The sequence below is a fragment of the Oncorhynchus tshawytscha genome, unplaced genomic scaffold, assembly GCF_018296145.1.
Source record: "Oncorhynchus tshawytscha isolate Ot180627B unplaced genomic scaffold, Otsh_v2.0 Un_scaffold_7589_pilon_pilon, whole genome shotgun sequence".
Lineage (NCBI taxonomy): Eukaryota > Metazoa > Chordata > Actinopteri > Salmoniformes > Salmonidae > Oncorhynchus > Oncorhynchus tshawytscha.
The window spans coordinates 772,422-798,347 of NW_024609826.1; the positions used below are offsets into that span (position 1 = coordinate 772,422).

Below are 25,926 nucleotides of genomic sequence, written 5' to 3' on the forward strand. Positions count from 1 at the left end.
TCATGTGATTCCCATGTTTTATGTCTCAGAGTCTTTCACAGATTTGATTTCCCAAGTGTAATATGACTCAGGGAAGGGAGACATGCATGTTAGAAGTCGACGCCGTGCCTGCCCCGTGCCTACCCCGTGCCTACCCCGGCCATCAACACAAGTGCTGTGGAACTGTCCTCTTAGTCTAATGGTTAAGATTGGTTGGTTGGTTCCTCCCGTTGGAGACGCGGGTTCAGATCTCGGCTGGTTAGACGGACAACCAAGTTGTCTTTGGCCATTTCCAACACTGACGCTCCTTGACTCTTTCTTTCCATAGTGCCCCAGTCCTAGTAGCCTCTTGGGTTTTTCCTCTGAGCAGGATTGGGCGGGGCCAGCTCCTGATCCAGGACTGGATAATGGGGTCAGAGCTCTGTCACCCAGGCTGGCATCCCACTGGTTATTTTGGACTGCCAACATGTAAAGGATAAACCTCACTGGGGTTCTCCTGTCCTGGCCACTGTCTGTGTGTGTGAGATATTCCTGGAGACTGAACCCAAATCAATGGCATGGCCTTCACAGAGGCATGCATGAGTAGGCATTGCTTGTCCGTCTGAGACAGGGTGAATGGATACAATCATGATCAGTCATTTATTTGTTCACATTCAAAGTGGGCATTAGAGTTGTTTAAATAAAACGTTAGCATTAATTAGGCTACTTACTGCAGTTTAAATACAAATGATTGCGTTTTTAGTTGTTTTAAATACACAAGCCAGAGAGAAAGTTTGATTTAGTTTGCCTGGTACCATGGAACCAATGGAATCGTCTCAAAAGTGTCAAATGAAATTAAAGCCAGTCTATCATTTTTTCCAGGAAATTAAAATATTGAAATAGATCCCTTGTTTTTGCACACCTGCTGTTTGAGGTCTACGCCACGACATATTGCAGACTATATTGTAACATTTCCAATTAAAATGTTACTGTTAAAATGGCATGAATAGGAAGACGCTAGTATGTAACTGCCCAGCCCCGCTGTCCAACAAAGTCCCCTTCCGTGTGATGAAACGGAAGTATGCTCACGGCTGTAGGATTAGAGACATTCAGGGCATTTTCGAGAAACTCACGTCCTGCAGTTAAATGGCACATAATACACATATATAGTAACACCGTCGTTGTACCTCTTGATATGTGGTTTAGTTCAACATGCGTAAAGCGCGTGCACAAGCGCAAATGAACACAATTCCATGGAACGCTTCATTGCACGGAACGAATGGATTCATTCTGCGCTGGCGGATGGTCAAGGGAAGCCAGGGGAAAACGCTGGACATTTGATCTCAAGAAAGTGCAGCCTTTTATTGAGCACAACGAATGCATCACAGAGAGCATTTCGTTCAGAGAAGGTATCATAGAGGAACAAATCCTTTTTGGGAGACTGTTCAGCAACTGTTTGGCTATTTGATCTTATGCGCGCAAGTATCGAGCTAACTTATTACATCAAATGGATTCATTATTTAATTGTCTTCAACAGTCTCTGTTTGATGCGCATGGTTGGTTACAGTTGAACGAGTTGTGATGGTGGATTAGAATAATTGGGCGGACACTTACTGTTAACACGTTTGTGCGTAAATGAACAGAGGAATTGATAACGAAAACTGGCAGTGGCCCTTCTCTGTGCTTGGGGAGAATTCGGGTGGGGGACACGCAGCCGATTTCATGTTTGCCACAATATTGGTTTATTCCCCGCAGCATTGACGTAAACAAGAACATACAACTCTGTAATATTAAGTTATAATTACTCTCAAATGTCAATACGCAAAACACGTAAAATGTGAGTTATGTATGCAAATAAGGAAGACCCGAAGTTGTTTCTATTCCAAAGAGCTTTCGTTCACGTTGACTGCCATTCCAATTTCCTTCAAACGCACGTCCTTCACCGGCAGACCTATTTAATCAGTTACACATTTTATTTGGTGTCAGTGAGTGGATACCAATTTTGCACAATAGGAGCAACATTTAATACAACCATTTAATCGAGTCTATCGTCATTGCATCTATTTACAAAGGCAACCATAGGCTATGTCTAAATGCGGGTTTAAAGACCCCTATTCCAAAGCAGTCGTGCAAATGGCTTCATTCCCTGACTCCGACTTGACTACATGCCCCCTATGCAAACAACTGTGCTGCTCCTCTGCTCCACTCTCCTCCAACTCTTCTACCTCCTCCTCCTCCTCTCATACCTCAACTAGCTCATCTACCTCATCTTCCAGAAGGCTCCACGTCCTCCCATGCCTCCATGCCTTCTGCAGGCAGTGTCTGGAGGGCCAGCGGAACCCCGGAGACCCCTTGAAACTCCGGTGCCCGACTTGTGACCTAAAGGTTCTAATGCCTGTATCAGGAGTAGATGCCTTGCCCTCCTCAAACTTTTTATTTAGCAACATGTTGGATGCCGTGGTAAATTTGTCTGAGGAGCAAATCAACAATACTGTTAGCAGCAGGAGCAACAACTTGTCTCACAGACACAGCAGAGAGCCCCTGTGCAGCTCTTGCAACGAGGGCAATCCCGCTACCTCTCACTGCCGAGACTGCCAGGAGTACCTTTGTAACAACTGCGTATGGGCACACCAGAGGGTCCGGCTTACCAAAGACCATTTCATTGATAGACTAGTGGAGAGTCTGTTTCACCAACACCTGGGGAACCGAACCAACAACTCTAACAACACTCCTACTGCCACTCTGAGCCGGTCCTCCTTCCAGTCGAGCTACTCTCTGCTGCCTGTCTTTCAGGACAGAGAGCATGACAATGCGGTAAGTTTCTCCATCTAACAGCAGTAATGTTGTTTTAATACCATCATGAGAGAGCCCACATCCTCCCATATCCTCTGTCTGACCCATCACCTCTTCAAAGCCTAATGTGGGTTTGGGTGTTATTGGACACCTCTTCAAAGCCTAATGTGGGTTTGGGTGTTATTGGACACCTCTTCAAAGCCTAATGTGGGTTTGGGTGTTATTGGACACCTCTTCAAAGCCTAATGTGGGTTTGGGTGTTATTGGACACCTCTTCAAAGCCTAATGTGGGTTTGGGTGTTATTGGACACCTCTTCAAAGCCTAATGTGGGTTTGGGTGTTATTGGACACCTCTTCAAAGCCTAACGTGAGTTTTTTGGACAAACTCAAATGGGATCTACCATTTGGATTTGACATTCCATAGCAATATCACAGTCTCATAACACCAATTTCTCAGTCTCATAATACCAAAGTCATGGATAAATAATATATTATATAAATGTACATTTGGAGAGTAGTTGGAGCAGTGTCTCTGCTGGGGTGTACTTGGACTAAGCAGCAGTGCAGTCCCTCACTCCTGTCCATTATCTAATGTCACCAGGTGTCATTCTGATGTCACTACTAGGTGCCATTCTAACGTCAGTAGGAGTCATTCTGACGTCACTAGGCGTCATTCTGACGTCACTAGGCGTCATTCTGACGTCACTAGGCGTCATTCTGACGTCACTACTAGGCGTCATTCTGACGTCACTACTAGGCGTCATTCTGACGTCACTACTAGGTACAATTCTGACATCACTACTAGGCGCCATTCTGACGTCACTACTAGGCGCCATTCTGACGTCACTACTAGGCGCCATTCTGACGTCACTACTAGGCGCCATTCTGACGTCACTACTAGGCGCCATTCTGACGTCACTAGGTATCATTCTGACGTCACTACTAGGTACCATTCTGACGTCACTACTAGGTACCATTCTGACGTCACTACTAGGTACCATTCTGACGTCACTTCTAGGTACCATTCTGACGTCACTTCTAGGTACCATTCTGACGTCACTTCTAGGTATACCATTCTGACGTCACTAGTAGGTACCATTCTGACACAGTTGCCAGGAGCCAGTGCAGAAGTCAGACAATACACTCCTGTACTGACTCCGGTGCAGACAGTGTGGTGTAGTAGTGCCTGCTCCCAATAGAGAAACATACAGGAAGCCTTTACGCAGTGGAAGGCCAGTTGGAATGTCGTGACGTTAGCCTTCAGCAGAGCAGTCATCTGGGAGACATGTTGAGGATGGGACTACACACACATTCTCTCTGTATTCCCACACCCCCACAGACACACTTTCTATTTGTTCTACCCATTCATCCTCTTGTCTACTACTTCTCTCTACAGTCTCTGGTGAGAACGTTGAATGTTACAGAGAACACTGTAACACCAGCTCAGTGAGATGGTTGAACATTCCTGCCTTGTAGTGGGGCAAAGCCAAAGAAATCCAGCATCTGAATAGCCATGACAACAAGTAGGTTGGGTTAAAGTTAGCCACCTCAGACATAGGCTGCATCCCAAATGGCACCCTATTCCGTAAATAGTGCACTACTTTTGACCAGGGCCCATAGTGTGGACATAGTTTTGGTTAGATTTGTATTTATTTTTCCCTGCCAGACGTTTGACTAGAAACTCAACTCACTACGATACCTTATGTAACTTATTGTCTAAAAAACAGTTTCCCTTTTCTAGTTGTGAATGGCCTTTGGTCAGAACTAGTAGGAGGTCCATATCCATTCAATGTTTAAGCTGAGAGAATGTTGTGCTCTCTCTCTCTCTGTCTCTGTCTCTCTGTCTCTGTCTCTCTGTGTTGACTTTGATTCCAACAGAAGGTCACAAGGTGGAAGGGACGGAAGCCCGTCACTGCATTGTTGTCTGTTTTCTCCCTCAGGCTTGGGGTCAGGGGTTACGAGGGCGTGGCCACACTGGTTGCCATGTGGTGACAGTGTAGAACGTTCAGTAAAGACTCACCTAACCCAAACCTTTTTGTAGATTACATTAGGATAGGAAGACTTGATTATTCTATAATGAGGAAATTTGAAAGTTGCTGGTATGTTTAGGCCTTGAGTCATTTGGATAGCCAACCTAGTTTGCTGTGCAGCTTAATGACATTTTAGAGGAATGCATCTAACTCATCCTCTCATCAACAGGACAATAAGAGGTTAGTAGTTAGAAGAGAAGCCTTTTGCGTGATGACACTCCCAGCCTGTCACTAACCAGTTTAGTCTCTGTCTGTAACTCATCTAATGTCAGGACGATCTGATGAGACACTGCTACAGGCTATAGGTTCATGTGTTTTCAGATATTGTCTCAGTCACTGAAATAAAAGCCACTGTTGCCGTTATTGACAACACTGACAGCTATGAACATTCAGTCAATGATTCCACAGTACATTAGACAGTTAACTGGGGGGGAGGCTCATCTCTCATTGACAACACTGACAGCTATGAACATTCAGTCAATGATTCCACAGTACATTAGACAGTTAACAGGCCCGTCTCTGTGACAACACTGACAGCTATGAACATTCAGTCAATGATTCCACAGTACAAGACAGTTAACTGGGGGAGGCCGTCTCTCATTGACAACACTGACAGCTATGAACATTCAGTCAATGATTCCACAGTACATTAGACAGTTAACTGGGGGGGGAGGCCCGTCTCTCATTGACTACACTGACAGCTATGAACATTCAGTCAATGATTCCACAGTACATTAGACAGTTAACTGGGGGGAGGCCCGTCTCTCATTGACAACACTGACAGCTATGAACATTCAGTCAATGATTCCACAGTACATTAGACAGTTAACTGGGGGAGGCCCGTCTCTCATTGACAACACTGACAGCTATGAACATTCAGTCAATGATTCCACAGTACATTAGACAGTTAACTGGGGGAGGCCCGTCTCTCATTGACTACACTGACAGCTATGAACATTCAGTCAATGATTCCACAGTACATTAGACAGTTAACTGAGGGGGAGGGGGCCCGTCTCTCATTGACAACACTGACAGCTATGAACATTCAGTCAATGATTCCACAGTACATTAGACAGTTAACTGGGGGAGAGGCCCGTCTCTCATTGACTACACTGACAGCTATGAACATTCAGTCAATGATTCAACAGTACATTAGACAGTTAACTGGGGGGCGCGCGTCTCTCATTGACTACACAGGGGGCTGCTGAGGGGAGAACAGCTCATAATAATGGCTAGAATGGAAGAGTGTCGAACACAAGGAAACCATGGGTCTGATGTGGTTTATACCATTCCATGTATTCCTTTCTAGCTATTACTATGAGCCTGTCCTCCCCAATTAAGGTGCCAGCTGCCGCCTGTGATTGGCTACCATCGCTCCTACCAGTGCAATGAACTCGTGAGGAATCTTGTCTGGTTTGTCATTCTGTCTAGCTGGGGATCTCCTCTGTGAACCAACCTCAGTCACTATTTTATTATTCTGTTTCAGTTCTTCTTCCTCTTCCTCCCTGTGCCTCTCTTTTTCAGTTTTAACCCATTTCATGTAAGAGAGGGCGCCCCTCCCGGTGCTTTGATATTGAAAACTTTTGAAAACTGACCTGGCCCAGCCCCAGCTTATCCCCGGCCCAGCCCCAGTTTATCCCCGGCCCAGCCCCAGTTTATCCCCGGCCCAGCCCCAGCTTATCCCCGGCCCAGCCCCAGTTTATCCCCGGCCCAGCCCCAGTTTATCCCTGGCCCAGCCCCAGTTTATCCCCGGCCCAGCCCCAGTTTATCCCCGGCCCAGCCCCAGTTTATCCCCGGCCCAGCTTAGGACCTAACCAGAGAGAGAGGGGTTCCTTTCCTCCTATGGTAGGACCAGACCTTCATCAGGAATGTGGAACGGTCTTCATTAGGGCTGAGGAGGGAGGCCTGACTGGCAGTATTACTAATAGACCTCTTATGTAACAGAATTAGAAGCCAGACAGAAGAACTGGAGATCTGTTGTTTTATTCCCTTGGAAAGTTCTCTCTCTAATGTAGCTCTATTCCTGCTAGTTCAGCTGGTTCTGAAGGTGGATGAACATTGCAGATGTTGTCCATATTGATTAGTTCTAGACCAAACCTTTAATACACATTAAAGTTCTACTGCAGGCTACACATGCACAACCATTGCATTGGCAGGACTCAGGTCTTTTAATGAAAGAAATTGTCCATCTTTTCTCCCCGTGACTATAAATCTCTGTGTTGAAGAGACTTTGAAAATAGTTTTAACTTGACAGAGTGGACGTTTGGTTTCCCTGCTGGTCCTACAAGGCGGCAGACATCAGCAGACATTGCATTAACAATGGGGCCCAGCCTTCTCATTGGGAATATCAAAACAATGTCTAGCCAAAATAACTCTGTTTATACGTCCCAAATGGCACCCTATGCCCTAGATAGTGCACTTGATCTGCCCCCTAAGGTAAAGTAGTGCACTATGAAGGGAATAGGGTGCCATTTGGAACGTAGACTCTGTGTTGCCATAAAGCAGGCAGCACGGCTGGCGAGTCAGTGGAACATATGTCTGAACATTTAATGCTGTTGTATGAAGAAGACAGATGGAACAGTCAGTCCAGTCCAGGGACATAAAGAAAGCAGTTGGAACGGTCTGCAGATTGTGTTTCTGATGAACAGTGGGAAGTAGAAGGGTGATTCACTCAGTGTGGGTCACGTTTCTTATTCTGCTGAGCGTAGATTTTTAGTACAGATGGAATATCACCATTGTAGGAAACAGAATGGGTGTACACACAGTCACAGCTGTGTGGAAGTGTTGGACACATCGATCAGTGTAGAGCTAGAGCTTGTCAAAGAGAGATGACACTTCCCTTTAGTTGGGTAGTTCCTTCACTCTACCATTAACCAGGGGGCTCATATGGGTGTGTGTGTGTTGTGTGTGTGTGTGTGTGTGTGTGTGTGGGGGGGTGTAAGTGTGTGGACTGTAGGGTAGTCCCCCCCCACACACACACGCACAGCTCACATGGAAGCGCTTTCATAATTTTATATACAAGAAATGTCTGGCATGGCATCAAAGCAGCTCTTTCTCTGGGATGGGATGGAAGCCCTATTCCTAGACAGCGAGGGGCTCCGAAACGTCTCATGTGTTCTGGCTCATGGTCGGTCCATGAGGAGGCACAGTTCTTTATTAGGGTTCTGAAATTCTGGGAACTTCCCCAAAAACTTTTCCAGAAATCCTGGTTGGAAGATCACTGGAATCGGGAGGGAATAAGCAGGAAATCTAGGAACGCTCCAAACAGGAATGTAGAAAAACCTGTGAGTTTCGGTAAAGTTACAGGAATTTAGCAACCCCAGTGTATCAGAACTGGAGGTCATCTACACACAGAACAACTTGGTGTATTGCTTGTAGTGTTCTATTGTAGAGGCTGAGCCATAGAGATCAAGTCCTGCATGTTACTGGAAGAACACCCAAACCAACAAACAAATCAAATCCAGTTTTATTTGTCACATACACACGGTCAGCAGATGTTATTGCGAGTGTAGCGAAATGTTTGTGCTTCTAGTTCCGACCATGCAGTAATATCTAACAAGTAATCTAACAATTTCACAACAACTGCCTTACACACACAAGTGTAAAGGAATGAATAAGAACATGTACATAAAGATATATGAATGAGCGCTGGCCGAACGGCATAGGCAAGATGCAGTAGATGGTATAGAGTACAGCATATACATATGAGATAAGTAATGTAGGATATGTAGACATTATATAAAGTGACATTGTTTAAAGTGACTAGTGATACATTTATTACATCCAATTTTTCATTATTAAAGTGGCTAGAGATGAGTCAGTATGTTGGCAGCAGCCACTCAATGTTAGTGGTGGCTGTTTAACAGTCTGATGGCCTTGAGATAGAAGCTATTTTTCAGTCTCTCAGTCCCTGCTTTGATGCACCTGTACTGACCTCGCCTTCTGGATGATAGCGGGGTGAACAGGCAGTGGCTCGGGTGGTTGTTGTCCTTGATGATCTTTTTGGCCTTCCTGTGACATCGGGTGGTGTAGGTGTCCTGGAGGGCAGGTAGTTTGCCCCCAGTGATGTGTTGTGCAGACCTCACTACCCTTTGGAGAGACTTACGGTTGTGGGCAGAGCAGTTGACGTACCAGGCGGTGATACAGCCCGACAGGATGGTAAAAGTTTAAGTGTTTTTGGTGACTAGCTGAATTTATTCAGCCTCCTGAGGTTGAAGAGGCGCTGCTGCGCCTTCTTCACCACGCTGTCTGTGTGGGTGGACCATTTCAGTTTGTCCGTGATGTGTACACCGAGGAACTTAAAACTTACCACCTTTTCCACTACTGTCCCGTCGATGTGGATAGGGGGCTGCTCCCTCTGCTGTTTCCTGAAGTCCACAGTTATCTCCTTTGTTTTGTTGACATTGAGTGTGAGGTTATTTTCCTGACACCACACTCCGAGGGCCCTCACCTCCTCCCTGTAGGCCGTCTCGTCGTTGTTGGTAATCAAGCCTACCACTGTAGTGTCCTCTGCAAACTTGATGATTGAGTTGGAGGTGTGCATGGCCATGCAGTTGTGGGTGAACAGGAGAGGGCTGAGAACACACCCTTGTGGTGCCCCAGTGTTGAGGATCAGCGGGGTGGAGATGTTGTTTCCTACCCTCACCACCTGGGGGCAGCCCGTCAGGAAGTCCAGGACCCAGTTGCACAGGGCGGGGTCGAAACCCAAGGTCTTGAGCTTAGTGACGAGTTTGGAGGGTACTATGGTGTTAAATGCTGAGCTGCAGTCATTGAACATTATCCTTAAATGGGTATACCTCTTGTCCAGATGGGTTAGGGCAGTGTGATTGTGCACTGCTGGACAGAGCGGTACGCACTCAGTCATGGTGCTCTCTGTCTCTCTCTCTCTCTCTCTCTCTCAGCTGATATTGTCACCCTATTTGTCTTGATATGAGGGTCTTGCACACTGTTTTCAGCCTGGCTGTGTGTGTAGCGCTGTGCGCGTGTGACTTCTGGGAAACAGGATTAGCACAGACAGGGCACCCTCGGGTTGTGTTGATCTGTATGCTCCATGCTCCGTGTGTGTTTTACATCACCCCTGTGTGGGAATTCTGGGACGTTGCATTATTCTGTCCCTCGTTACATTTCCAGTCGATCTACAGGCTAGCGAGGAAGCAACAACTTAGTTGAATTTATTGTCTGAGATTCTGATGAATCATAATTCCAGATGTTTTCTGATTTGGATGTGTTTTTGAAGTCCACCATCCCAGGGAATGGTTCCACTGTCCCCTTTTTTCACTTCAGAAATACCGTAACATGGACGTGGTAACAGCTCTGTCCTGTTCCACAGAAGTCCAAGTGCATCCTGACTTTGGTTCCTTTTACTCCAGCTTTGGGTTGTCTTTGGCCACTTCTGTTGGCAGTTTGGTGTTTAAAGGCCCCTCTATTCCTCCCCCTCCCTCTGTGATGCTGATAGATACAGGATCACAACCTCTGGTACGATAACACAACACTAGGACTGTTACGGTCACGGAATTTTGGATGACTGTAATTGGCCAGCCAAATGACTGCGGTCACCGTAATAACCGTTTTGAATAACAAACGTATTCTTATGGCTGCCATCTTTCTCCTCTCCTCTGCTGCTCTGATCTGGGGGCTAAAGACATCAGCATACTTCAGTTGGGCTGGCTGCTAGCCCAAACCCAATGAGTGTACTCGCAAACTCCTTTAGAAGACCTTCGCTTGAAAAACGTGAAAAAAGCGTCAATATTACCGTTTGTTGATTTGAGACCCCGTAGCCAGTATAAACTTCATCAAAATAGTCCCAATTAATTGAAGATAACCCAAGATACCCGTCATTCATTTAGACATTTTTATGTTTGCTGCAGCATGAAAAAATGTGTGGCCAAACAGCTGAAAAAAACCCTTACCAAAGTCCTAAACGTGGTGTTGAGGGCTGTGTTAGAGGTCCTAAAGGGCTGTGTTAGAGGTTGTCAGCCTGTTGAGGGCTGTGTTAGAGGTTTTAGTCAGCGCTGATGGTTGGCCTTTGTTGTGGGGAGCAGAAAGCACCTCCGAATCCGTTGACATTTTCAAATGGCTGACTGGGAAGAGGGAAGGGGCCAATGGGTGAGCTATGTACCCCGACCCATGCTGAGTGATCCATCATTTAATTTGAGGGCTTTGTGGTGCTGAGTGGACTAAACACACACACTCTCGTACTGAATCTCCAGAACTAACTCTAGAGCATCCAGTCTAAATGAACTCTCATTGTGAAAACTCTCTGACAACTTAACCTCTGCATTAAACCTTAGTATCGTCAGATTATGTCCCCACACCAGAACCACATTATATTATGACTGTTGCTATAGAGACATGTACTATACAGTGCTTGAATGGATTTCTGGATACGTGCCACACATATACATACATTTTAGTGGTAATACATAGGAACACATCTAAGATAAACATCTTTAGGGGCTCTGTATTGTAAATATTGATGTTCTTGGCAACAGACCAATGTAATTGTTTATTGGCCTCCTTTCTCTATACAATGTAGTGATTGGCCTGCATCACTCACCCTGCTTTCTCCATCCTATCCTGTACGCTCTGCCCTTTCACTCCTGCAGTGATGGGAAAAGTAGCCAATCGTTATACTTGAGTAAAGGTATCTTAATAGAAAATGACTCCGGTGAAAGTCACCCAGTAAAATACTACGTGAGAAAGCCAAAGTATTCTGTTTCAATATACTGAAGTATCAAAAGTAAAAGTGTAAATAATTTCAAATTCCTTATATTAAGAAAACCAGACAGCATGATTTTCGTGTTTTTTAAATGTATTTACGGATAGCCAGGGGCACACTCCAATACTCAGACATCATTTACAAACAAAGCATGTGTGTTTAGTGAATCCACCAGATCAGAGGCAGTAGGGATGACCAGGGATGTTCTCTTGATAAGTGTGTGAATTGGACCATTTCCCTTTCCTGCTAAGCATTCAAAATGTCATGAGTACTTTTGGATGTCAGGGAAACTGTATAGAGTAAAATGTACATTATTTTCTTTAAGAATGTAGTGAAGAAAAAGTTGTCAAAAATAAAGTGTAGATACAAAAAATATATACTTATGTAGTATTTTTACTTAATTACTTCACACCACACCACTGCACTTCTGCTTCCTCTCTTTCATTCTTTCTTACCCTTGTTTCTTCTTTCACTCTGCTTTAGACAGGACTGTGTCCACAACACTGAGTATGTGATGCCGTACAGTACATCGTTGTGCAGATCGAGGCAGAGCCATAGCTTAATGTCATTGTTACTATTATTAAATCGTCAGGACCCGAGTCAACATGTTAGATACTGTACAGAATGTAACAATAGAACTGGCTGCGGTTGGTTGTTGCTGTATGTGAGAGGATAGATGTTCTGTTGCTGACTGTCTGCTTCTGTGCCTGTCCTTCTGCAGGTTCTGTTGCTGACTGTCTAATTCTGTGCCTGTCCCTCTGCAGGTTCTGTTGCTGACTGTCTAATTCTGTGCCTGTCCCTCTGCAGGTCCTGTTGCTGACTGTCTGCTTCTGTGCCTGTCCCTCTGCAGGTTCTGTTGCTGACTGTCTGCTTCTGTGCCTGTCCCTCTGCAGGTTCTGTTGCTGACTGTCTGCTTCTGTGCCTGTCCCTCTGCAGGTTCTGTTGCTGACTGTCTGCTTCTGTGCCTGTCCCTCTGCAGGTTCTGTTGCTGACTGTCTGCTTCTGTGCCTGTCCCTCTGCAGGTTCTGTTGCTGACTGTCTGCTTCTGTGCCTGTCCCTCTACAGGTTCTGCATTTCTTCTGTGATACGTGCTCCGTGCCTGTCTTTAGGGAGGCCAGTGTGGGTTGTCACTCGGGCCACAGAATCCTCTACCTCCAGGATTCCCTGCAGGACTCCAGGACCCTCACCATCCAGCTGCTGGCAGACGCCCAGCGGGGCAGGCACGCTGTACAGGTGGGTACTGGGATGCAGGGCAGGCATGCTTTAAGTGGGTAATGTGATACATGCTGTAGGTGGTGGGTACTCTACATAGATCTATAGGGGGTTCTGTTGCTAGGGGGACTCTACATAGATCTAGGGGATATCTGACTTCTAGATCTATAGGGGGCCTGCGGGGACTCTCTAGATCAGGGGGATCTGTTGGGACTACGTAGTCTAGGGGATATACTGGGACCTGTCGTAGATCTATAGGGGGATATACAGAGGGGACTCTCGTAGATCTATAGGGGGATATACAGAGGGGACTCTACATAGATCTATAAGGGGATATACAGCGGGGACTCTACGTAGATCTATAGGGGGACTCTACGTAGATCTATAAGGGGATATACAGCGGGGACTCTACGTAGATCTATAGAGGGATATACAGAGGAGACTCTACATAGATCTATAGGGGGGACTCCACGTAGATCTATAGGGGGGACTCTACGTAGATCTATAGAGGGATATACAGAGGGGACTCTACGTAGATCTATAGGGGGATATACAGAGGGGACTCTACGTAGATCTATAGAGGGATATACAGCGGGGACTCTACGTAGATCTATAGGGGGATATACCAGGGGACTTCCGTAGATCTAGAGGGATATACAGTGGGGACTCTCGTAGATCAGGGGGATATACAGAGGGGACCTCGTAGATCCATCCAGGGGACTGCTGTAGATCTATAGAGGGATATACAGTGGGGACTCTACGTAGATCTATAGGGGGATATACAGAGGGGACTCACGTAGATCTAGGGGGATATACAGAGGGGACTCAGTAGTGGGATATACTGGGATAGATCTATAGGGGGACTCTGTACAGGTAGATCTATAGGGGGATATACAGGGGGACTCTACGTAGATCTATAGGGGGGATATACAGAGGGGACTCTACATAGATCTATAAGGGGATATACAGCGGGGACTCTACATAGATCTATAGGGGGATATACAGAGGGGACTCTACGTAGATCTATAGGGGGATATACAGAGGGGACTCTACGTAGATCTATAGGGGGATATACAGAGGGGACTCTACGTAGATCTATAGGGGGATATACAGAGGGGACTCTACGTAGATCTATAGGGGGATATACAGAGGGGACTCTACGTAGATCTATAGGGGGATATACAGAGGGGACTCTACGTAGATCTATAGGGGGATATACAGAGGGGACTCTACGTAGATCTATAGGGGGATATACAGAGGGGACTCTACGTAGATCTATAGGGGGATATACAGAGGGGACTCTACGTAGATCTATAGGGGGATATACAGAGGGGACTCTACATAGATCTATAGGGGATATACAGAGGGGACTCTACATAGATCTATAGGGGATATACAGAGGGGACTCTACGTAGATCTATAGGGGGATATACAGAGGGGACTCTACATAGATCTATAGAGTGATATACAGAGGGGACTCTACGTAGATCTATAGAGGGATATACAGAGGGGACTCTACGTAGATCTATAGGGGGATATACAGAGGGGACTCTACGTAGATCTATAGGGGGATATACAGAGGGGACTCTACGTAGATCTATAGGGGGATATACAGAGGGGACTCTACATAGATCTATAGGGGGATATACAGAGGGGACTCTACGTAGATCTATAGGGGGATATACAGAGGGGACTCTACATAGATCTATAGAGGGATATACAGAGGGGACTCTACGTAGATCTATAGGGGGATATACAGAGGGGACTCTACGTAGATCTATAGGGGGATATACAGAGGGGACTCTACGTAGATCTATAGAGGGATATACAGAGGGGACTCTACGTAGATCTATAGGGGGACTCTACGTAGATCTATAGGGGGATATACAGAGGGGACTCTACGTAGATCTATAGGGATATACAGAGGGGACAGGGATATACAGTGGGGACTCTACGTAGATCTATAGAGGGATATACAGAGGGGACTCTAGATCGTAGATCTACAGGGGGACTCTACGTAGATCTATAGAGGGATATACAGTGGGGACTCTACATAGATCTATAGGGGGATATACAGAGGGGACTCTACATAGATCTATAAGGGGATATACAGCGGGGACTCTACGTAGATCTATAGAGGGATATACAGAGGGGACTCTACATAGATCTATAAGGGGATATACAGCGGGGACTCTACGTAGATCTATAGAGGGATATACAGTGGGACTCTACGTTGGTGTGTGTGTGTGTGACGACCACTAGTCAGCTCTGACAGTTTGTATTCAGAGACTTGACGGCATCAGGAGCAGAATGGATCATTAGTGTCCTCTATCACTCCAGCCTCACATGGCCCGGGGAGTGGGAGTGGGAGGGCGGGAGAATGGGAGTGGGAGGGCGGGAGAGAGGGAGGGAGAGTGGGTGAGAGAGAGAGGCCATAGTGCCCATTTATAGCCCCTCTAATACTATGCCTGCGTCCCAAATGGCACCATGTTCCCTACATAGCGTTCTACTTTTGACCAGAGCCCTATGAAGGGATTAGGGTGTCAGCCCCGTGAAGGGACTTAGGGTGTCAGCCCCGTGAAGGGACTTAGGGTGTCAGCCCCGTGAAGGGACTTAGGGTGTCAGCCCCGTGAAGGGAAAAGGGTCAGCCCCTGAAGGGAAATAGGGTGTCAGCCCCGTGAAGGGAAATAGGGTGTCAGCCCCGTGAAGGGAAATAGGGTGTCAGCCCCGTGAAGGGAAATAGGGTGTCAGCCCCGTGAAGGGAAATAGGGTGTCAGCCCCGTGAAGGGAAATAGGGTGTCAGCCCCGTGAAGGGAAATAGGGTGTCAGCCCCGTGAAGGGAAATAGGGTGTCAGCCCCGTGAAGGGAAATAGGGTGTCAGCCCCGTGAAGGGAAATAGGGTGTCAGCCCCGTGAAGGGAAATAGGGTGTCACCTGGGATGCAGACAACCACTCAGAACATTAGGCCACTCCTTCTTAGTCGGCTGGCTGGGAGGTGGGTTGTCCTCCAGCTGTGAATAGAGAGTGAAGGGTGTTGGGAACAGGATGGCTTTGGGAGGACGGACACAATGGAGAGGAATTCTAGGAAGATGCTTCCTTCCCCCGCCCTGTCCCCATACACCCTCTCCCTCTCCCATATCCCCCAAACCAACTCACTCACATGCCAATGAAATATGTATGCCCCTCCCCTTTCTCAAAACACAATAGAAAAACACACCTCCCCCTACCCCCTTCAGTTCTGTAACGCTCAGTTGGTGTTTTGAGGCTCACTTAACTTGAAGACCTAATTCACCAAATGCTGCTAACTCAGTCTAGGTGGAGTGTTTTTAGCTCCTGTGAAGAGGCTATACTATGACAAGGACCAGCTTGATAATCCATTATTTCTGTGTCCCAAATGGCACCCTGTTCCCTATGGGCCCTGGTCAAAAATAGTGCACTACATAAACAATGGGTCCAATTTGGGACACACATAATGTTCATGGGCTTGAATGGCACAAAGCCCGAGCTGTAGAACTCTGTCCTGAAAGGTAGAAGACCTTTGGCCTAAAGGGTTACATTAAAACACCATAATCTCATTTGCCGCCTTTTTCTGCCTGTTCTGCCACCCCCTTAACCTCTGAACCAGGATTTGTTACCCCTATAGATGACGTCATTGGTGCTTTCTCTCTGATTGACACCACCACCCTGGTAGTACCCCTCATTCCATTGGTTGAGCTCAGTCCTGCCGGGACAGATCAGGTTATGGACGGTTGTCAGCTTCCACCTAGTGAGAAGTTAATTTAACCTTTTTGTCCTAGTCGGTCACAATTTATATCAAGGCCATTTAGCAGACACTTTTATCCCAAGAGACTTAGTCATGATTGCATTCACTCTCCCTACAGTTAAAGGCATGTCTGCTGATTAAGCATTTTGGTAGCAGATCTTAACACAGTCTTAACTTAACGCTCTGAGCTTTAGTTCCAACCCCTATATCCACCAGAGGTGCCTCTATAGGGTGACTTCATGATGAGGACCAACTACTGTCTGGAAAACAGCTGCTGTGTTGGCCTGGGGTCAACAGCCTCTCTCCAGCAGTGGTACTGGAGCCAGTCTGAGGTATTTAATTCACTTAACCAGCTGGCCTCCTACTGAAAAGACTGAGGTCACTCATCAATTCATCCACTGATATGGAGGGAGGAGAGGAGAGGAGAGCCATTTACACCATAGTCTCATGATAACCAGTAGCTTGCTGGTCCCTGGTGCAAAAAGGTTGAGAAACACTGACCTCCTGCATCTGATAAGGAACAATGTTTCACTATTTAAAGGTCTTAATTAACCTCTTGCCGCTCCGATCCCTTTAGAGGGATCATTTTCGCCTACATCCGGTGTATTGCAGAGCGCCAAATTCAAATTAAATTACAAAAAATATTTTATTTTCCTGAAATCACAAGTGCAATACACCAAAACATAGCTTAACTTGTTGTTAATCCAGCCGGTGTGTCAGATTTCAAAAAGGCTTTACGGTGAAAGCAAACCATGCGATTATGTGAGGACAGCTCTCAGCAGACAAAATATTACAAACAGCTAGCAGCAAAGTAGATTGGTCACGAAAGTCAGAAAAGCAATAAAATGAATCACTTACCTTTGATCTTCGTATGTTTGCACTCACGAGACTCCCAGTTACACAATAAATGTTAGTTTTGTTTGATAAAGATTCTCTTTATATCCAAAAACCTCCATTTGATTGGTGTGTTTTGTTCAGTAATCGTGCGGTCACGACGGGCAGACGAAAATTCCAAATAATATCAGTAAAGTTCATAGAAACATGTCAAACATTTTTTATTATCAATCCTCAGGTTGTTTTTACAATAAATAATAGCTAATATTTCAACTGGACGGTAGCCTTTTTAATAGAAGAGAGAAAGAAAGGTCTCGCTCCCGGCGTGTGCGCATGCACAAATCTGAGGACATCTGGCTATCCACTGACGCAATGTGATCATTCTCTCTCATTTTTTCAGAATAAAAGCCTGAAACTATGTCTAAAGACTGTTCACACCTTGTGGAAGCCATAGGGAAAGAATATGGTTGATATCCCTTTAAATGGAGGATAGGCTTGCAATGGAAAAGAGTAGTTTCAGAAAAACAGCACTTCCTGGATGGATTTTCCTCAGATTTTCGCCTGCTATATCAGTTCTGTTATACTCACAGACGATATTTTGACCGTTTTGGAAAATTTAGAGTTTTCTATCCTAATCTGCCAATTCTATGCATATTCTAGCTTCTGGGCCTGAGAAATAGGCAGTTTACTTTGGGCACGTTTTTCATCCAAACATCAAAATACTGCCCCCTAGTCTAAAGAGGTTTTAACCTGTCAGGACTTAACCTGTGAATAATGTGTCAATGTACCATTCAACGGTCATGCTACATTTTGTCCCCACTAAAGCAGTTTCTTAATGATTTACCTGCAGCTGAGCATTGAGAAAGCACAGACCGTTGCTGAGCAGGTGGAACTGAAGGCCATGGTGGTCCAGTCAGAGGTCAAAGCCATCACACAGCGTCATAAGAAGGCCCTGGAGGAACGAGAGTGTGAACTACTGTGGAAAGTAAGTTGGTTTTCTGCTAAGTAGTATCATACTGTAGGACCTACAGTACATTTACACATTCCAGCAATGTTACAAAACCTGACAAGTGTAACTATCTTTTCTTTGTCCCTTTCCCCTCTCCCTCCTTTTGCCCTCTCTAAAGGTTGAGAATATCCGTCAGGTGAAAGCCAAGTCCCTCTATCTCCAGTTAGAGAAGCTGCACCAGAACCTGACCAAGCTGGACAGCACCATCTCTACAGTAACCCAGGTCCTAGAGAAGGGCAGTAGTCTGGACCTGCTGCTGGCCAGAGAGAGCATGCTCCTCCAGATCACAGAGCTTAAGGCCCTCAGGGAGCTGTTACTGCCGCAGGATGATGATCGCATCCTGTTCACCACCCCTGACCAGACCTTGCTCCTCGCCATCCAGTCCCTAGGTCTGGTCAGCTCCGGGGCCTTTGCCCCCCTCACCAAGGCCCAGGGAGAGGGGCTTTGTCGGGGCTTGCAGGGTAAGCAGGCTTCCTTCACTGTGGTGGGGTATGATCATGATGGAGAGCTCAGGCTGTCTGGTGGGGACGGTGTGTCAGCTGTGGTGGTGGCGTCCGATGGTAACCTGCTAAACGCTGAGGTGACCGACCATAAGAACGGGTTGTACACGGTCAGCTACCTGCCCAAGGTAGAAGGAGAACATCTGGTGTCAGTCCTTATCTGCAACCAGCACATCGAAGGCAGCCCCTTTAAAGTGCTGGTCAAGTCTGGCCGTAGCTATGGAGGTATCCCCTTGCCGGTGGCCTCGTTCGGCAGGGAGGGGGACGAAGATGGGCAGCTGTGTCGCCCCTGGGGTGTGTGTGTGGACAAAGAGGGCTACATAATCGTAGCTGACCGAAGCAACAACAGGGTGCAGATCTTCAAGCCGTGCGGTTCCTTCCACCACAAGTTTGGTACGCTGGGCTCCAGACCAGGACAGTTGGACCGACCAGCTGGGGTGGCCTGCGACAGCCAGAGGAGAATCATCGTTGCCGACAAGGATAATCACCGCATCCAGATCTTCACCTTTGAAGGCCGGTTCCTCCTCAAGTTCGGGGAGAAGGGAACCAAGACCGGTCAGTTCAGCTACCCCTGGGATGTGGCGGTCAGCTCGGAGGGAAAGATCCTCGTCTCAGACACCCGGAACCACCGCATCCAGCTCTTCAGGCAGGACGGCACCTTCCTCAACAAGTATGGCTTTGAGGGGGCTCTATGGAAACACTTGGACTCCCCCAGAGGCGTGGCCTTCACTCAGGAGGACCACCTGGTGGTGACAGACTTCAACAACCACCGTCTGTTGATCATCCGGTCGGACTGCCAGTCGGCCCGCTTCCTGGGATCAGAGGGAACCGGTAACGGTCAGTTCCTGCGGCCGCAGGGCGTAGCAGTGGACCAGGAGGACCGCATCGTGGTGGCTGACTCCCGGAACCACCGGATCCAGGTGTTTCAAACCAACGGTAATTTCTTATGCAAGTTGGGGACTCAGGGTAGCAGCTTTGGACAGATGGATCGCCCATCGGGTATAGCTGTTACTCCTGACGGAAGGATTGTTGCCGTGGACTTTGGAAACAACCGAATCATTATGTTCTAGGCTAGGCAGTTTGTCTGCTGGTTTGCAAAGAAAGAAACATTGAAGAGGAGATTTTGAAACACACCCATCAGATGCAAATGTCTTTGTGAGCAAATGGAGACGGTAATATTGAAACTTTACCTTTTCTCTCAGCTTTACCTCTATTTTGAAAGAGCAAATCAATGTAGAACATGAACCACTGCCAACAAGGGGTAATTGTCATAGGCTGACATTTTGAACCCTATAGAAGGCCTTCTGTGACAGTATCTGGCTCGATAGTTGTCTTTGCTCCTGATGTGTGCGTCAAAATCTCTGATTTTCTCAGGGAATTTCTTGCATTCTTGAAATACTTCCACTGCATCATACCTACCTCATGTAGCTGGGTATGAATGTACTCCTTTATTATTTGATGCAGAGATTTTGCCAGTGGAGTTTTGATAAAGTAACTACCTCAATGCAAGAGAAAAGTATAGTTAACATGAAGCAACATTTGGTTGATATTTGCACAGAAAGCGCTCACACATTTTCTCTAATTGTTACTGTTGACATAAAGCGAGTGAAATCCCAGAATGTTGCTGAGAACAATGTATTTCCTGTGTTACATACATGTGGAAACGTGGAGTCAGACATTTTTTATAAACTCAGCAACTGTTATTTTTCCATTTTGTTTTTAAATATGCCTCCATACCTCTGTAAAACCTTTTTTACCTCATGTCACAACCACATAGTACCTCAGAACTCCAGTGTCCTCAGGTCAATAGTATGCTGAGTCCCAAATGGCACCCTATTCCCTAAATAGTGCACTACTTTTGACCAGGGCCCATAGGGCACTGGTGCACTAAATAGCGAATAGGTTGTAATCTGAGACTCGTCCTGTAAAATGGATTCTCTCCACAAAATGGCTGCTGCCAGTTTGCTATAGGCAGGTTGAATATTTGATATCAGTGACCATTGTCAGTTCAGTCAGTCGTGTGATTTCAGGGAAAAAACATTTAACATGGAATTGACCATCTTGAATTGGGTGAATCATCAGAATTGTTATTTTCTGGGCATCTATGAAGAATTGTGACTTGAAACTACTGGCAATCATCATTGTTGTTAGGATATATTAATCCTGACATGTATTCATTCATCTAAGGTGTATTCATTCATCTAACTAGTGCATTCGGCCACAACATAGTGAAGATTAGACAATGACACATTGGTGTGGGTTAACTTGGATTTAATCTCAACCGTGTCCGAACCGGAGTCTAAATCTATTTACTGATATCCATTTAGAAATCATTGAAATCTGTGTAGACTAACTTTCCTAAGAGTAGAGGGGTCTAAGAGTAGTGAAGTTTCATTCTGATATTTTTTGAAGAACACCCTTTCTGCACGTTTGGTGGTTTAGATTGGCACCCTAATGACGCTCACATGTTCCTTTCTTTGTGATCGTTGTTTGAGAAGTCTATCGTTGCCTCTGGGCCTCGACTATGTTCCCGTCAAAGTCATCCGTTTAGCTTTTTTTCCTTCAAAATAGAATGTGTCAATCATGGGAAACCGCGAGAATATTGTTTTATCCTGGTGGCAAATAAAATAATTTTAAAAAGTAAGACTGACCAGTAAATTAAGTGACAGCATTGATGTTGATCTCCATTGCCTCCATAGTATTTTCAATAGATATTCTCCGTAGTAACCCCTAGCTGCTTGTCAGTTGCCTGATGACCCACTCATGTAGCCTACAGATGGCTGAGTAACCAAAGCAAAAGGCTCCACATAAATAGAATTCCATCAGCTGCTGCTCCCACACCCACATTCACCATGATCTGAACTGTGATGGCAGGGAGTCTGTTGGTCACATTAGACGTTGTAACATCAGTCAGCACAGCAGTTCCTCTCTATTGTATGTACCTCTGTCTGAGAGAACATAACCAAACCAGGTCATTCATGGTTCCACAGTGGCTATTAACTACAGAACATCAAGAACCAGTAAAAATGCAAATGTTAAAATTGAATTCATTTTTTTTTCACCAGCTGTAGCCTACCCTGTGTTATAAACTAGCTGTTCATAGCTATTAATATTGTGCTTATAGCTTGAACTGTTAAAGCCAAGTCCCACTCTCCTCCCTCTGTGTCTCTGACTGTGTCTAATGGGCCAGTATTTCCTGTCTGTTGAGCCACATTGCCGCAAGTGCTGGTTTACGAGGAGAGCTCGGTTCTTTTCCAAATGGCACACTAATCCCTATATAGTGCACTACTTTTGACCAGAGCTTTATGAGCCCTGGTAAATAGTAGTGCACTAAATAGGGACTAGGTTGCCATTTGGCACACCTCTGTGAGTTGGTGAGGCACCATAGCTGTAGGTCTCCAGCTGCTCTAACCCCCAAAAGAGCTGGAAGGCATGCAGCTCGCCAGACACACCTCATATCTCTTTTACCTTAATAATCACAGCTGGGTGTACAGTGGGACCAGTGAGACGTTGGGCTCCAGACACTGCTTACTCGGTTACACCCCCTTAATGATTGAACCAAAATGGCCACTTTTTAGATGTTGAGTTTCCAGGTGTTTTAGTGGATTATTCACATTGACACTGTTCCAGTGTTGTAGCTTGTACCTTTTGTTATACAGGAGATAAATTACACTGTTTCTGGGCCATTTGTGACCAGCAGGAAAGGCATTGTGACAAAAACAAATGGTATAAATGGAGGTAATAAATATAACTCTTATAAAAATGGCACACCGTCACTGTCATTTAGTTGTTAAGTATTTCATTTTGTCCTTGCTGGTGTGACCCCTGGAATATAAAAAAATAATGATATATATTTAACCAGGCAAGTCAGTTAAGAACAAATTCTTATTTACAATGACAACCCACTGTTCCCTGGTAGGACAACTGCCTTGTCCAGGGGCAGAATGACAGATTTTTACCTTGTCAGCTCAGGGATTCGATCCAGCAACCTTTTGGTTACTGATCCAATGCTCTAACCACTAGGCAACCTGCCACCCCATATGTACCTCATTATACAGAAAGATATAGGTATAATGTACATCTTTACCTCGGTATTACTGAGCTACGCCCATTACCTCATTGCTGAACTGTTAATACCTCGTTGGCATGGTTGCATTTTTCAAACCTCAGTTGAATTACAGTTAGATGTGTGGTCTTATAATGTACTGTTGTTACCCTAAAGAATGGAAAGGGAAGGCTTGGAGAAGTTATGAACAGTTTGATCAAGTAGATTAAACCGAGGACAATGCTGCTTCAAATCCACACTGATCTGATGTATTTTCAGTACATTGTTGGTTCCTATATTGTTCCTATAGTTTGAACTTAAGTTTGCAGTGAATGTTTCTTAAAAGACCTCAAGGTCTTGACACTTAGAAGACAAGACTTGTATATGTTAATGCATGATTCAAAAAGAAATTGTGGAAAAGATTTGTCACTGCTTTTTAATTATTTTAGGGTTGTAGTATGTTAGGTTGAGGAGGATGGCTTCCTTTGACTATAAGATTGTATCTATTTTATGAATAGCCTTACTGGGCTCAATCAAGTTACCTCATCATGATGTCAAACAACAACAGAGTTCAAACAGAAATACATTTACCTTAAATATTTCAGTATTTTATTAGGACCCTGATTAGCTACTGCTGAAGCAGTACATAACACTATACTAGTAGAGGACATTCAACATGTACTCTGTCTATACTTCCACAGTGGGAAGTATCACAAATAATCAAGAGAACTACCAAGGGCTTAAAGGTAACCTTTGAACTTTGTTATTTACCTGTTTCTGTAGTTAGTTTTTTGTCAGGTTGCAAAATTCTGGTAACTTTACAGGTTTTCAAGAATTCCAGGTTGGAGGATTCCCAGAATCAGGAGTGGATAAAGAGGGAGGGAATCTTCTAAACGGGATTTCTGGGAATTGGGGGAAAGTTTATTTGCAACCCTAGCCGGAAGTATACTTTGGGCTCCATTTGATCCATATGGGGGAAATTCAGCACTATAGAGGAATTAAAGGCAATGGTCCCACATTTCGTGGAGACTGGCAGCGTTAACCGTGAATGTAATGTCGACTCCAATCAGAAATGACCTGTTTCCATTTTAATTGCGCTACAGCGCTGAACTTCTTCGGTGCAGATTAAATCGAGGCTGTCTATCCAAACTATTAGAACTGGTCTGTGTTCCATCCTCCACAGTAAGGTATGTGGTTGAGCAGTATGGGAGGATTCCAGCATTAGTACTTTTCCTCTCATGGAGATAAACAACCGAAGCCTATCAGTTCATAAGAACATGGTTTTAGATAAATTGACTACATGATCATATTAAAGTCAAACTCCGGTAGGTATAATGCTAGTGTTCCACGTTTTGAAAAACTCTCAATAAGCAGCTTTGACCTATTCTGATGAAAAAAAAACGTTTTTAAAATGACATAAATTACAACTTTAAAATGCTTAATCAGATCATTTTTGGTGGAAAAAAATACTGACTCAAACAGATTTGTTTTACTTTTCCAATGTATAATTTTTGTTGGGGTGTCTCATAGTATGTGGGGAAAAAATATTCTGTATTGTGACAATTCTATGCTGTTGTGAAATATACATTATACTGTCAGATGTCTCTGATCCTTAGTCCTAGTCAGGCCATTTGAGCATGGTGCATGGTGAACGGGGTATATTAATCATTTGATACTTTAGGCCATTTACTCTGGAATTGTGTTCAACCCCAAAAAAATTAACTGTATGAAAAACGTTGAGGTCGTTTGACCCTTATGTGGGGTTTATATAACCTGGAGTTGAGCCTAAATATTGTGCCGTTTCATTTGAAGTGAAAGGGAAGGCTGCTCCATATGGATTCCACTTATGAGTGTTTGAAAGGGATAGCAGTGAGATTAGGGGACCCTATACCCTCTATTGACTGGTTGGAAGTGTTGGTGAGCCCTAAATACCACCCTATTCCCTAGAGCACAGGTGTTAAACTCATTCCACGGAGGGCTGTTTGTTTTCACTTCTTCCTTGTACTTGATTGAGGAATTTAGGTCACCTGGTTGTCTTATGTTTTAGCAGATGCTCTTATCCAGAGAGACTTGCAGTACTGGTCCCTCGCGGGAATCGATCCCACAACCCCGGTGTTGCTAGTGCCATGCTCTACCAACTAGACGCATGGAACCTGGGTTGTCTAGGTCTTAATTGAAAGGAAAAACCAAAAACCTGCAGACACTAGACTAGGCCATCCATGGAATGAGTGACACCCCTGCCCTATAGAGGGCACTACTTTTGACTAGAGTCCTATCAAAAGTTGTGCATTATATAGGGACTAGGGTGCCATTTGGGACTCTAGAAGCATTCTGAAGGATGTTAGGCGACTGCTGTTAACCTGCCGTCTGCTTCTCGTCTATATGGACTTAACATTTCCTATGCAGTTTGGAATATCAATAAAATGGGATTATTGTATCCATTTCCTGATCCGTCTCTTTTTGAGTCCACTGTTATTCAGGCACTGTAGAATAACAGAAAAGCGGTGTGTCCACATACCAAGAGGTGATCAGTGACCAGGCAAAGCCATGTGTTTATTAGTGAGGAGTATTCTCATGGCTCAGTCTGGCAGCAGGGAAGGGGAGGCTTTAGAATGTAACACCCCAGTCTCCTTTATCTCATCACCTGATTTACTTAAGGTACATTTACAATGGGTGGTCCAGGTATCATGTCATGGCCCATGTGGGGGGAGGGGGCCTTCCTCTCTTGTTCAAGTAAGGGGGAGGCCGATGACAGAGGGCACCATCAGACCAACTCCTTGAAATTTGCATTTGTCTAAAACTTTACTGTTACATGTGTACATTACCTGTATTTATACATTGTTTAAACAGGAAAATATCAATAGTTGGAGCGTTTAATGGCACCCTATTCCAAACCCGATGGGCCCTGGTCAATCAAGAGTTGTACCATGTACCAAAACCAGGTTTTAGTTTGTGTGGTGCTTGTGCCCTCCTCTAAAAGGTCAGACAGCCTCTTAACCCCTCCCCCACACAAAGCATATTCCTTATCTGACATGACAGCAGCACAACTCCACCTTCTCCCTCAA

General features: G+C 45.3%; 1 protein-coding gene across 3 annotated transcripts; it reads left to right on the plus strand.

Annotated features, from left to right (window-relative positions):
• The first annotated feature begins 1,197 nt into the window (after nt 1–1,197).
• LOC112225469 (E3 ubiquitin-protein ligase TRIM71-like) lies at nt 1,198–25,310 on the plus strand. 3 transcript variants are annotated; one of them, XM_042319124.1, is made up of 5 exons: nt 1,198–1,367; nt 2,214–2,772; nt 12,565–12,732; nt 18,158–18,292; nt 18,435–25,310. In XM_042319124.1, the coding sequence occupies exons 1-5, from the start codon at nt 1,336–1,338 to the stop codon at nt 19,884–19,886; spliced, it is 2,346 nt and encodes a 781-aa protein (XP_042175058.1). In that variant the 5' UTR covers nt 1,198–1,335; the 3' UTR covers nt 19,887–25,310. The 3 variants fall into 3 exon arrangements, with proteins under 3 accessions (XP_042175058.1, XP_042175059.1, XP_042175057.1); XM_042319125.1 differs by having other exon boundaries at nt 2,235–2,772; XM_042319123.1 differs by having other exon boundaries at nt 1,241–2,772.
• Nucleotides 25,311–25,926: the final 616 nt, after the last annotated feature.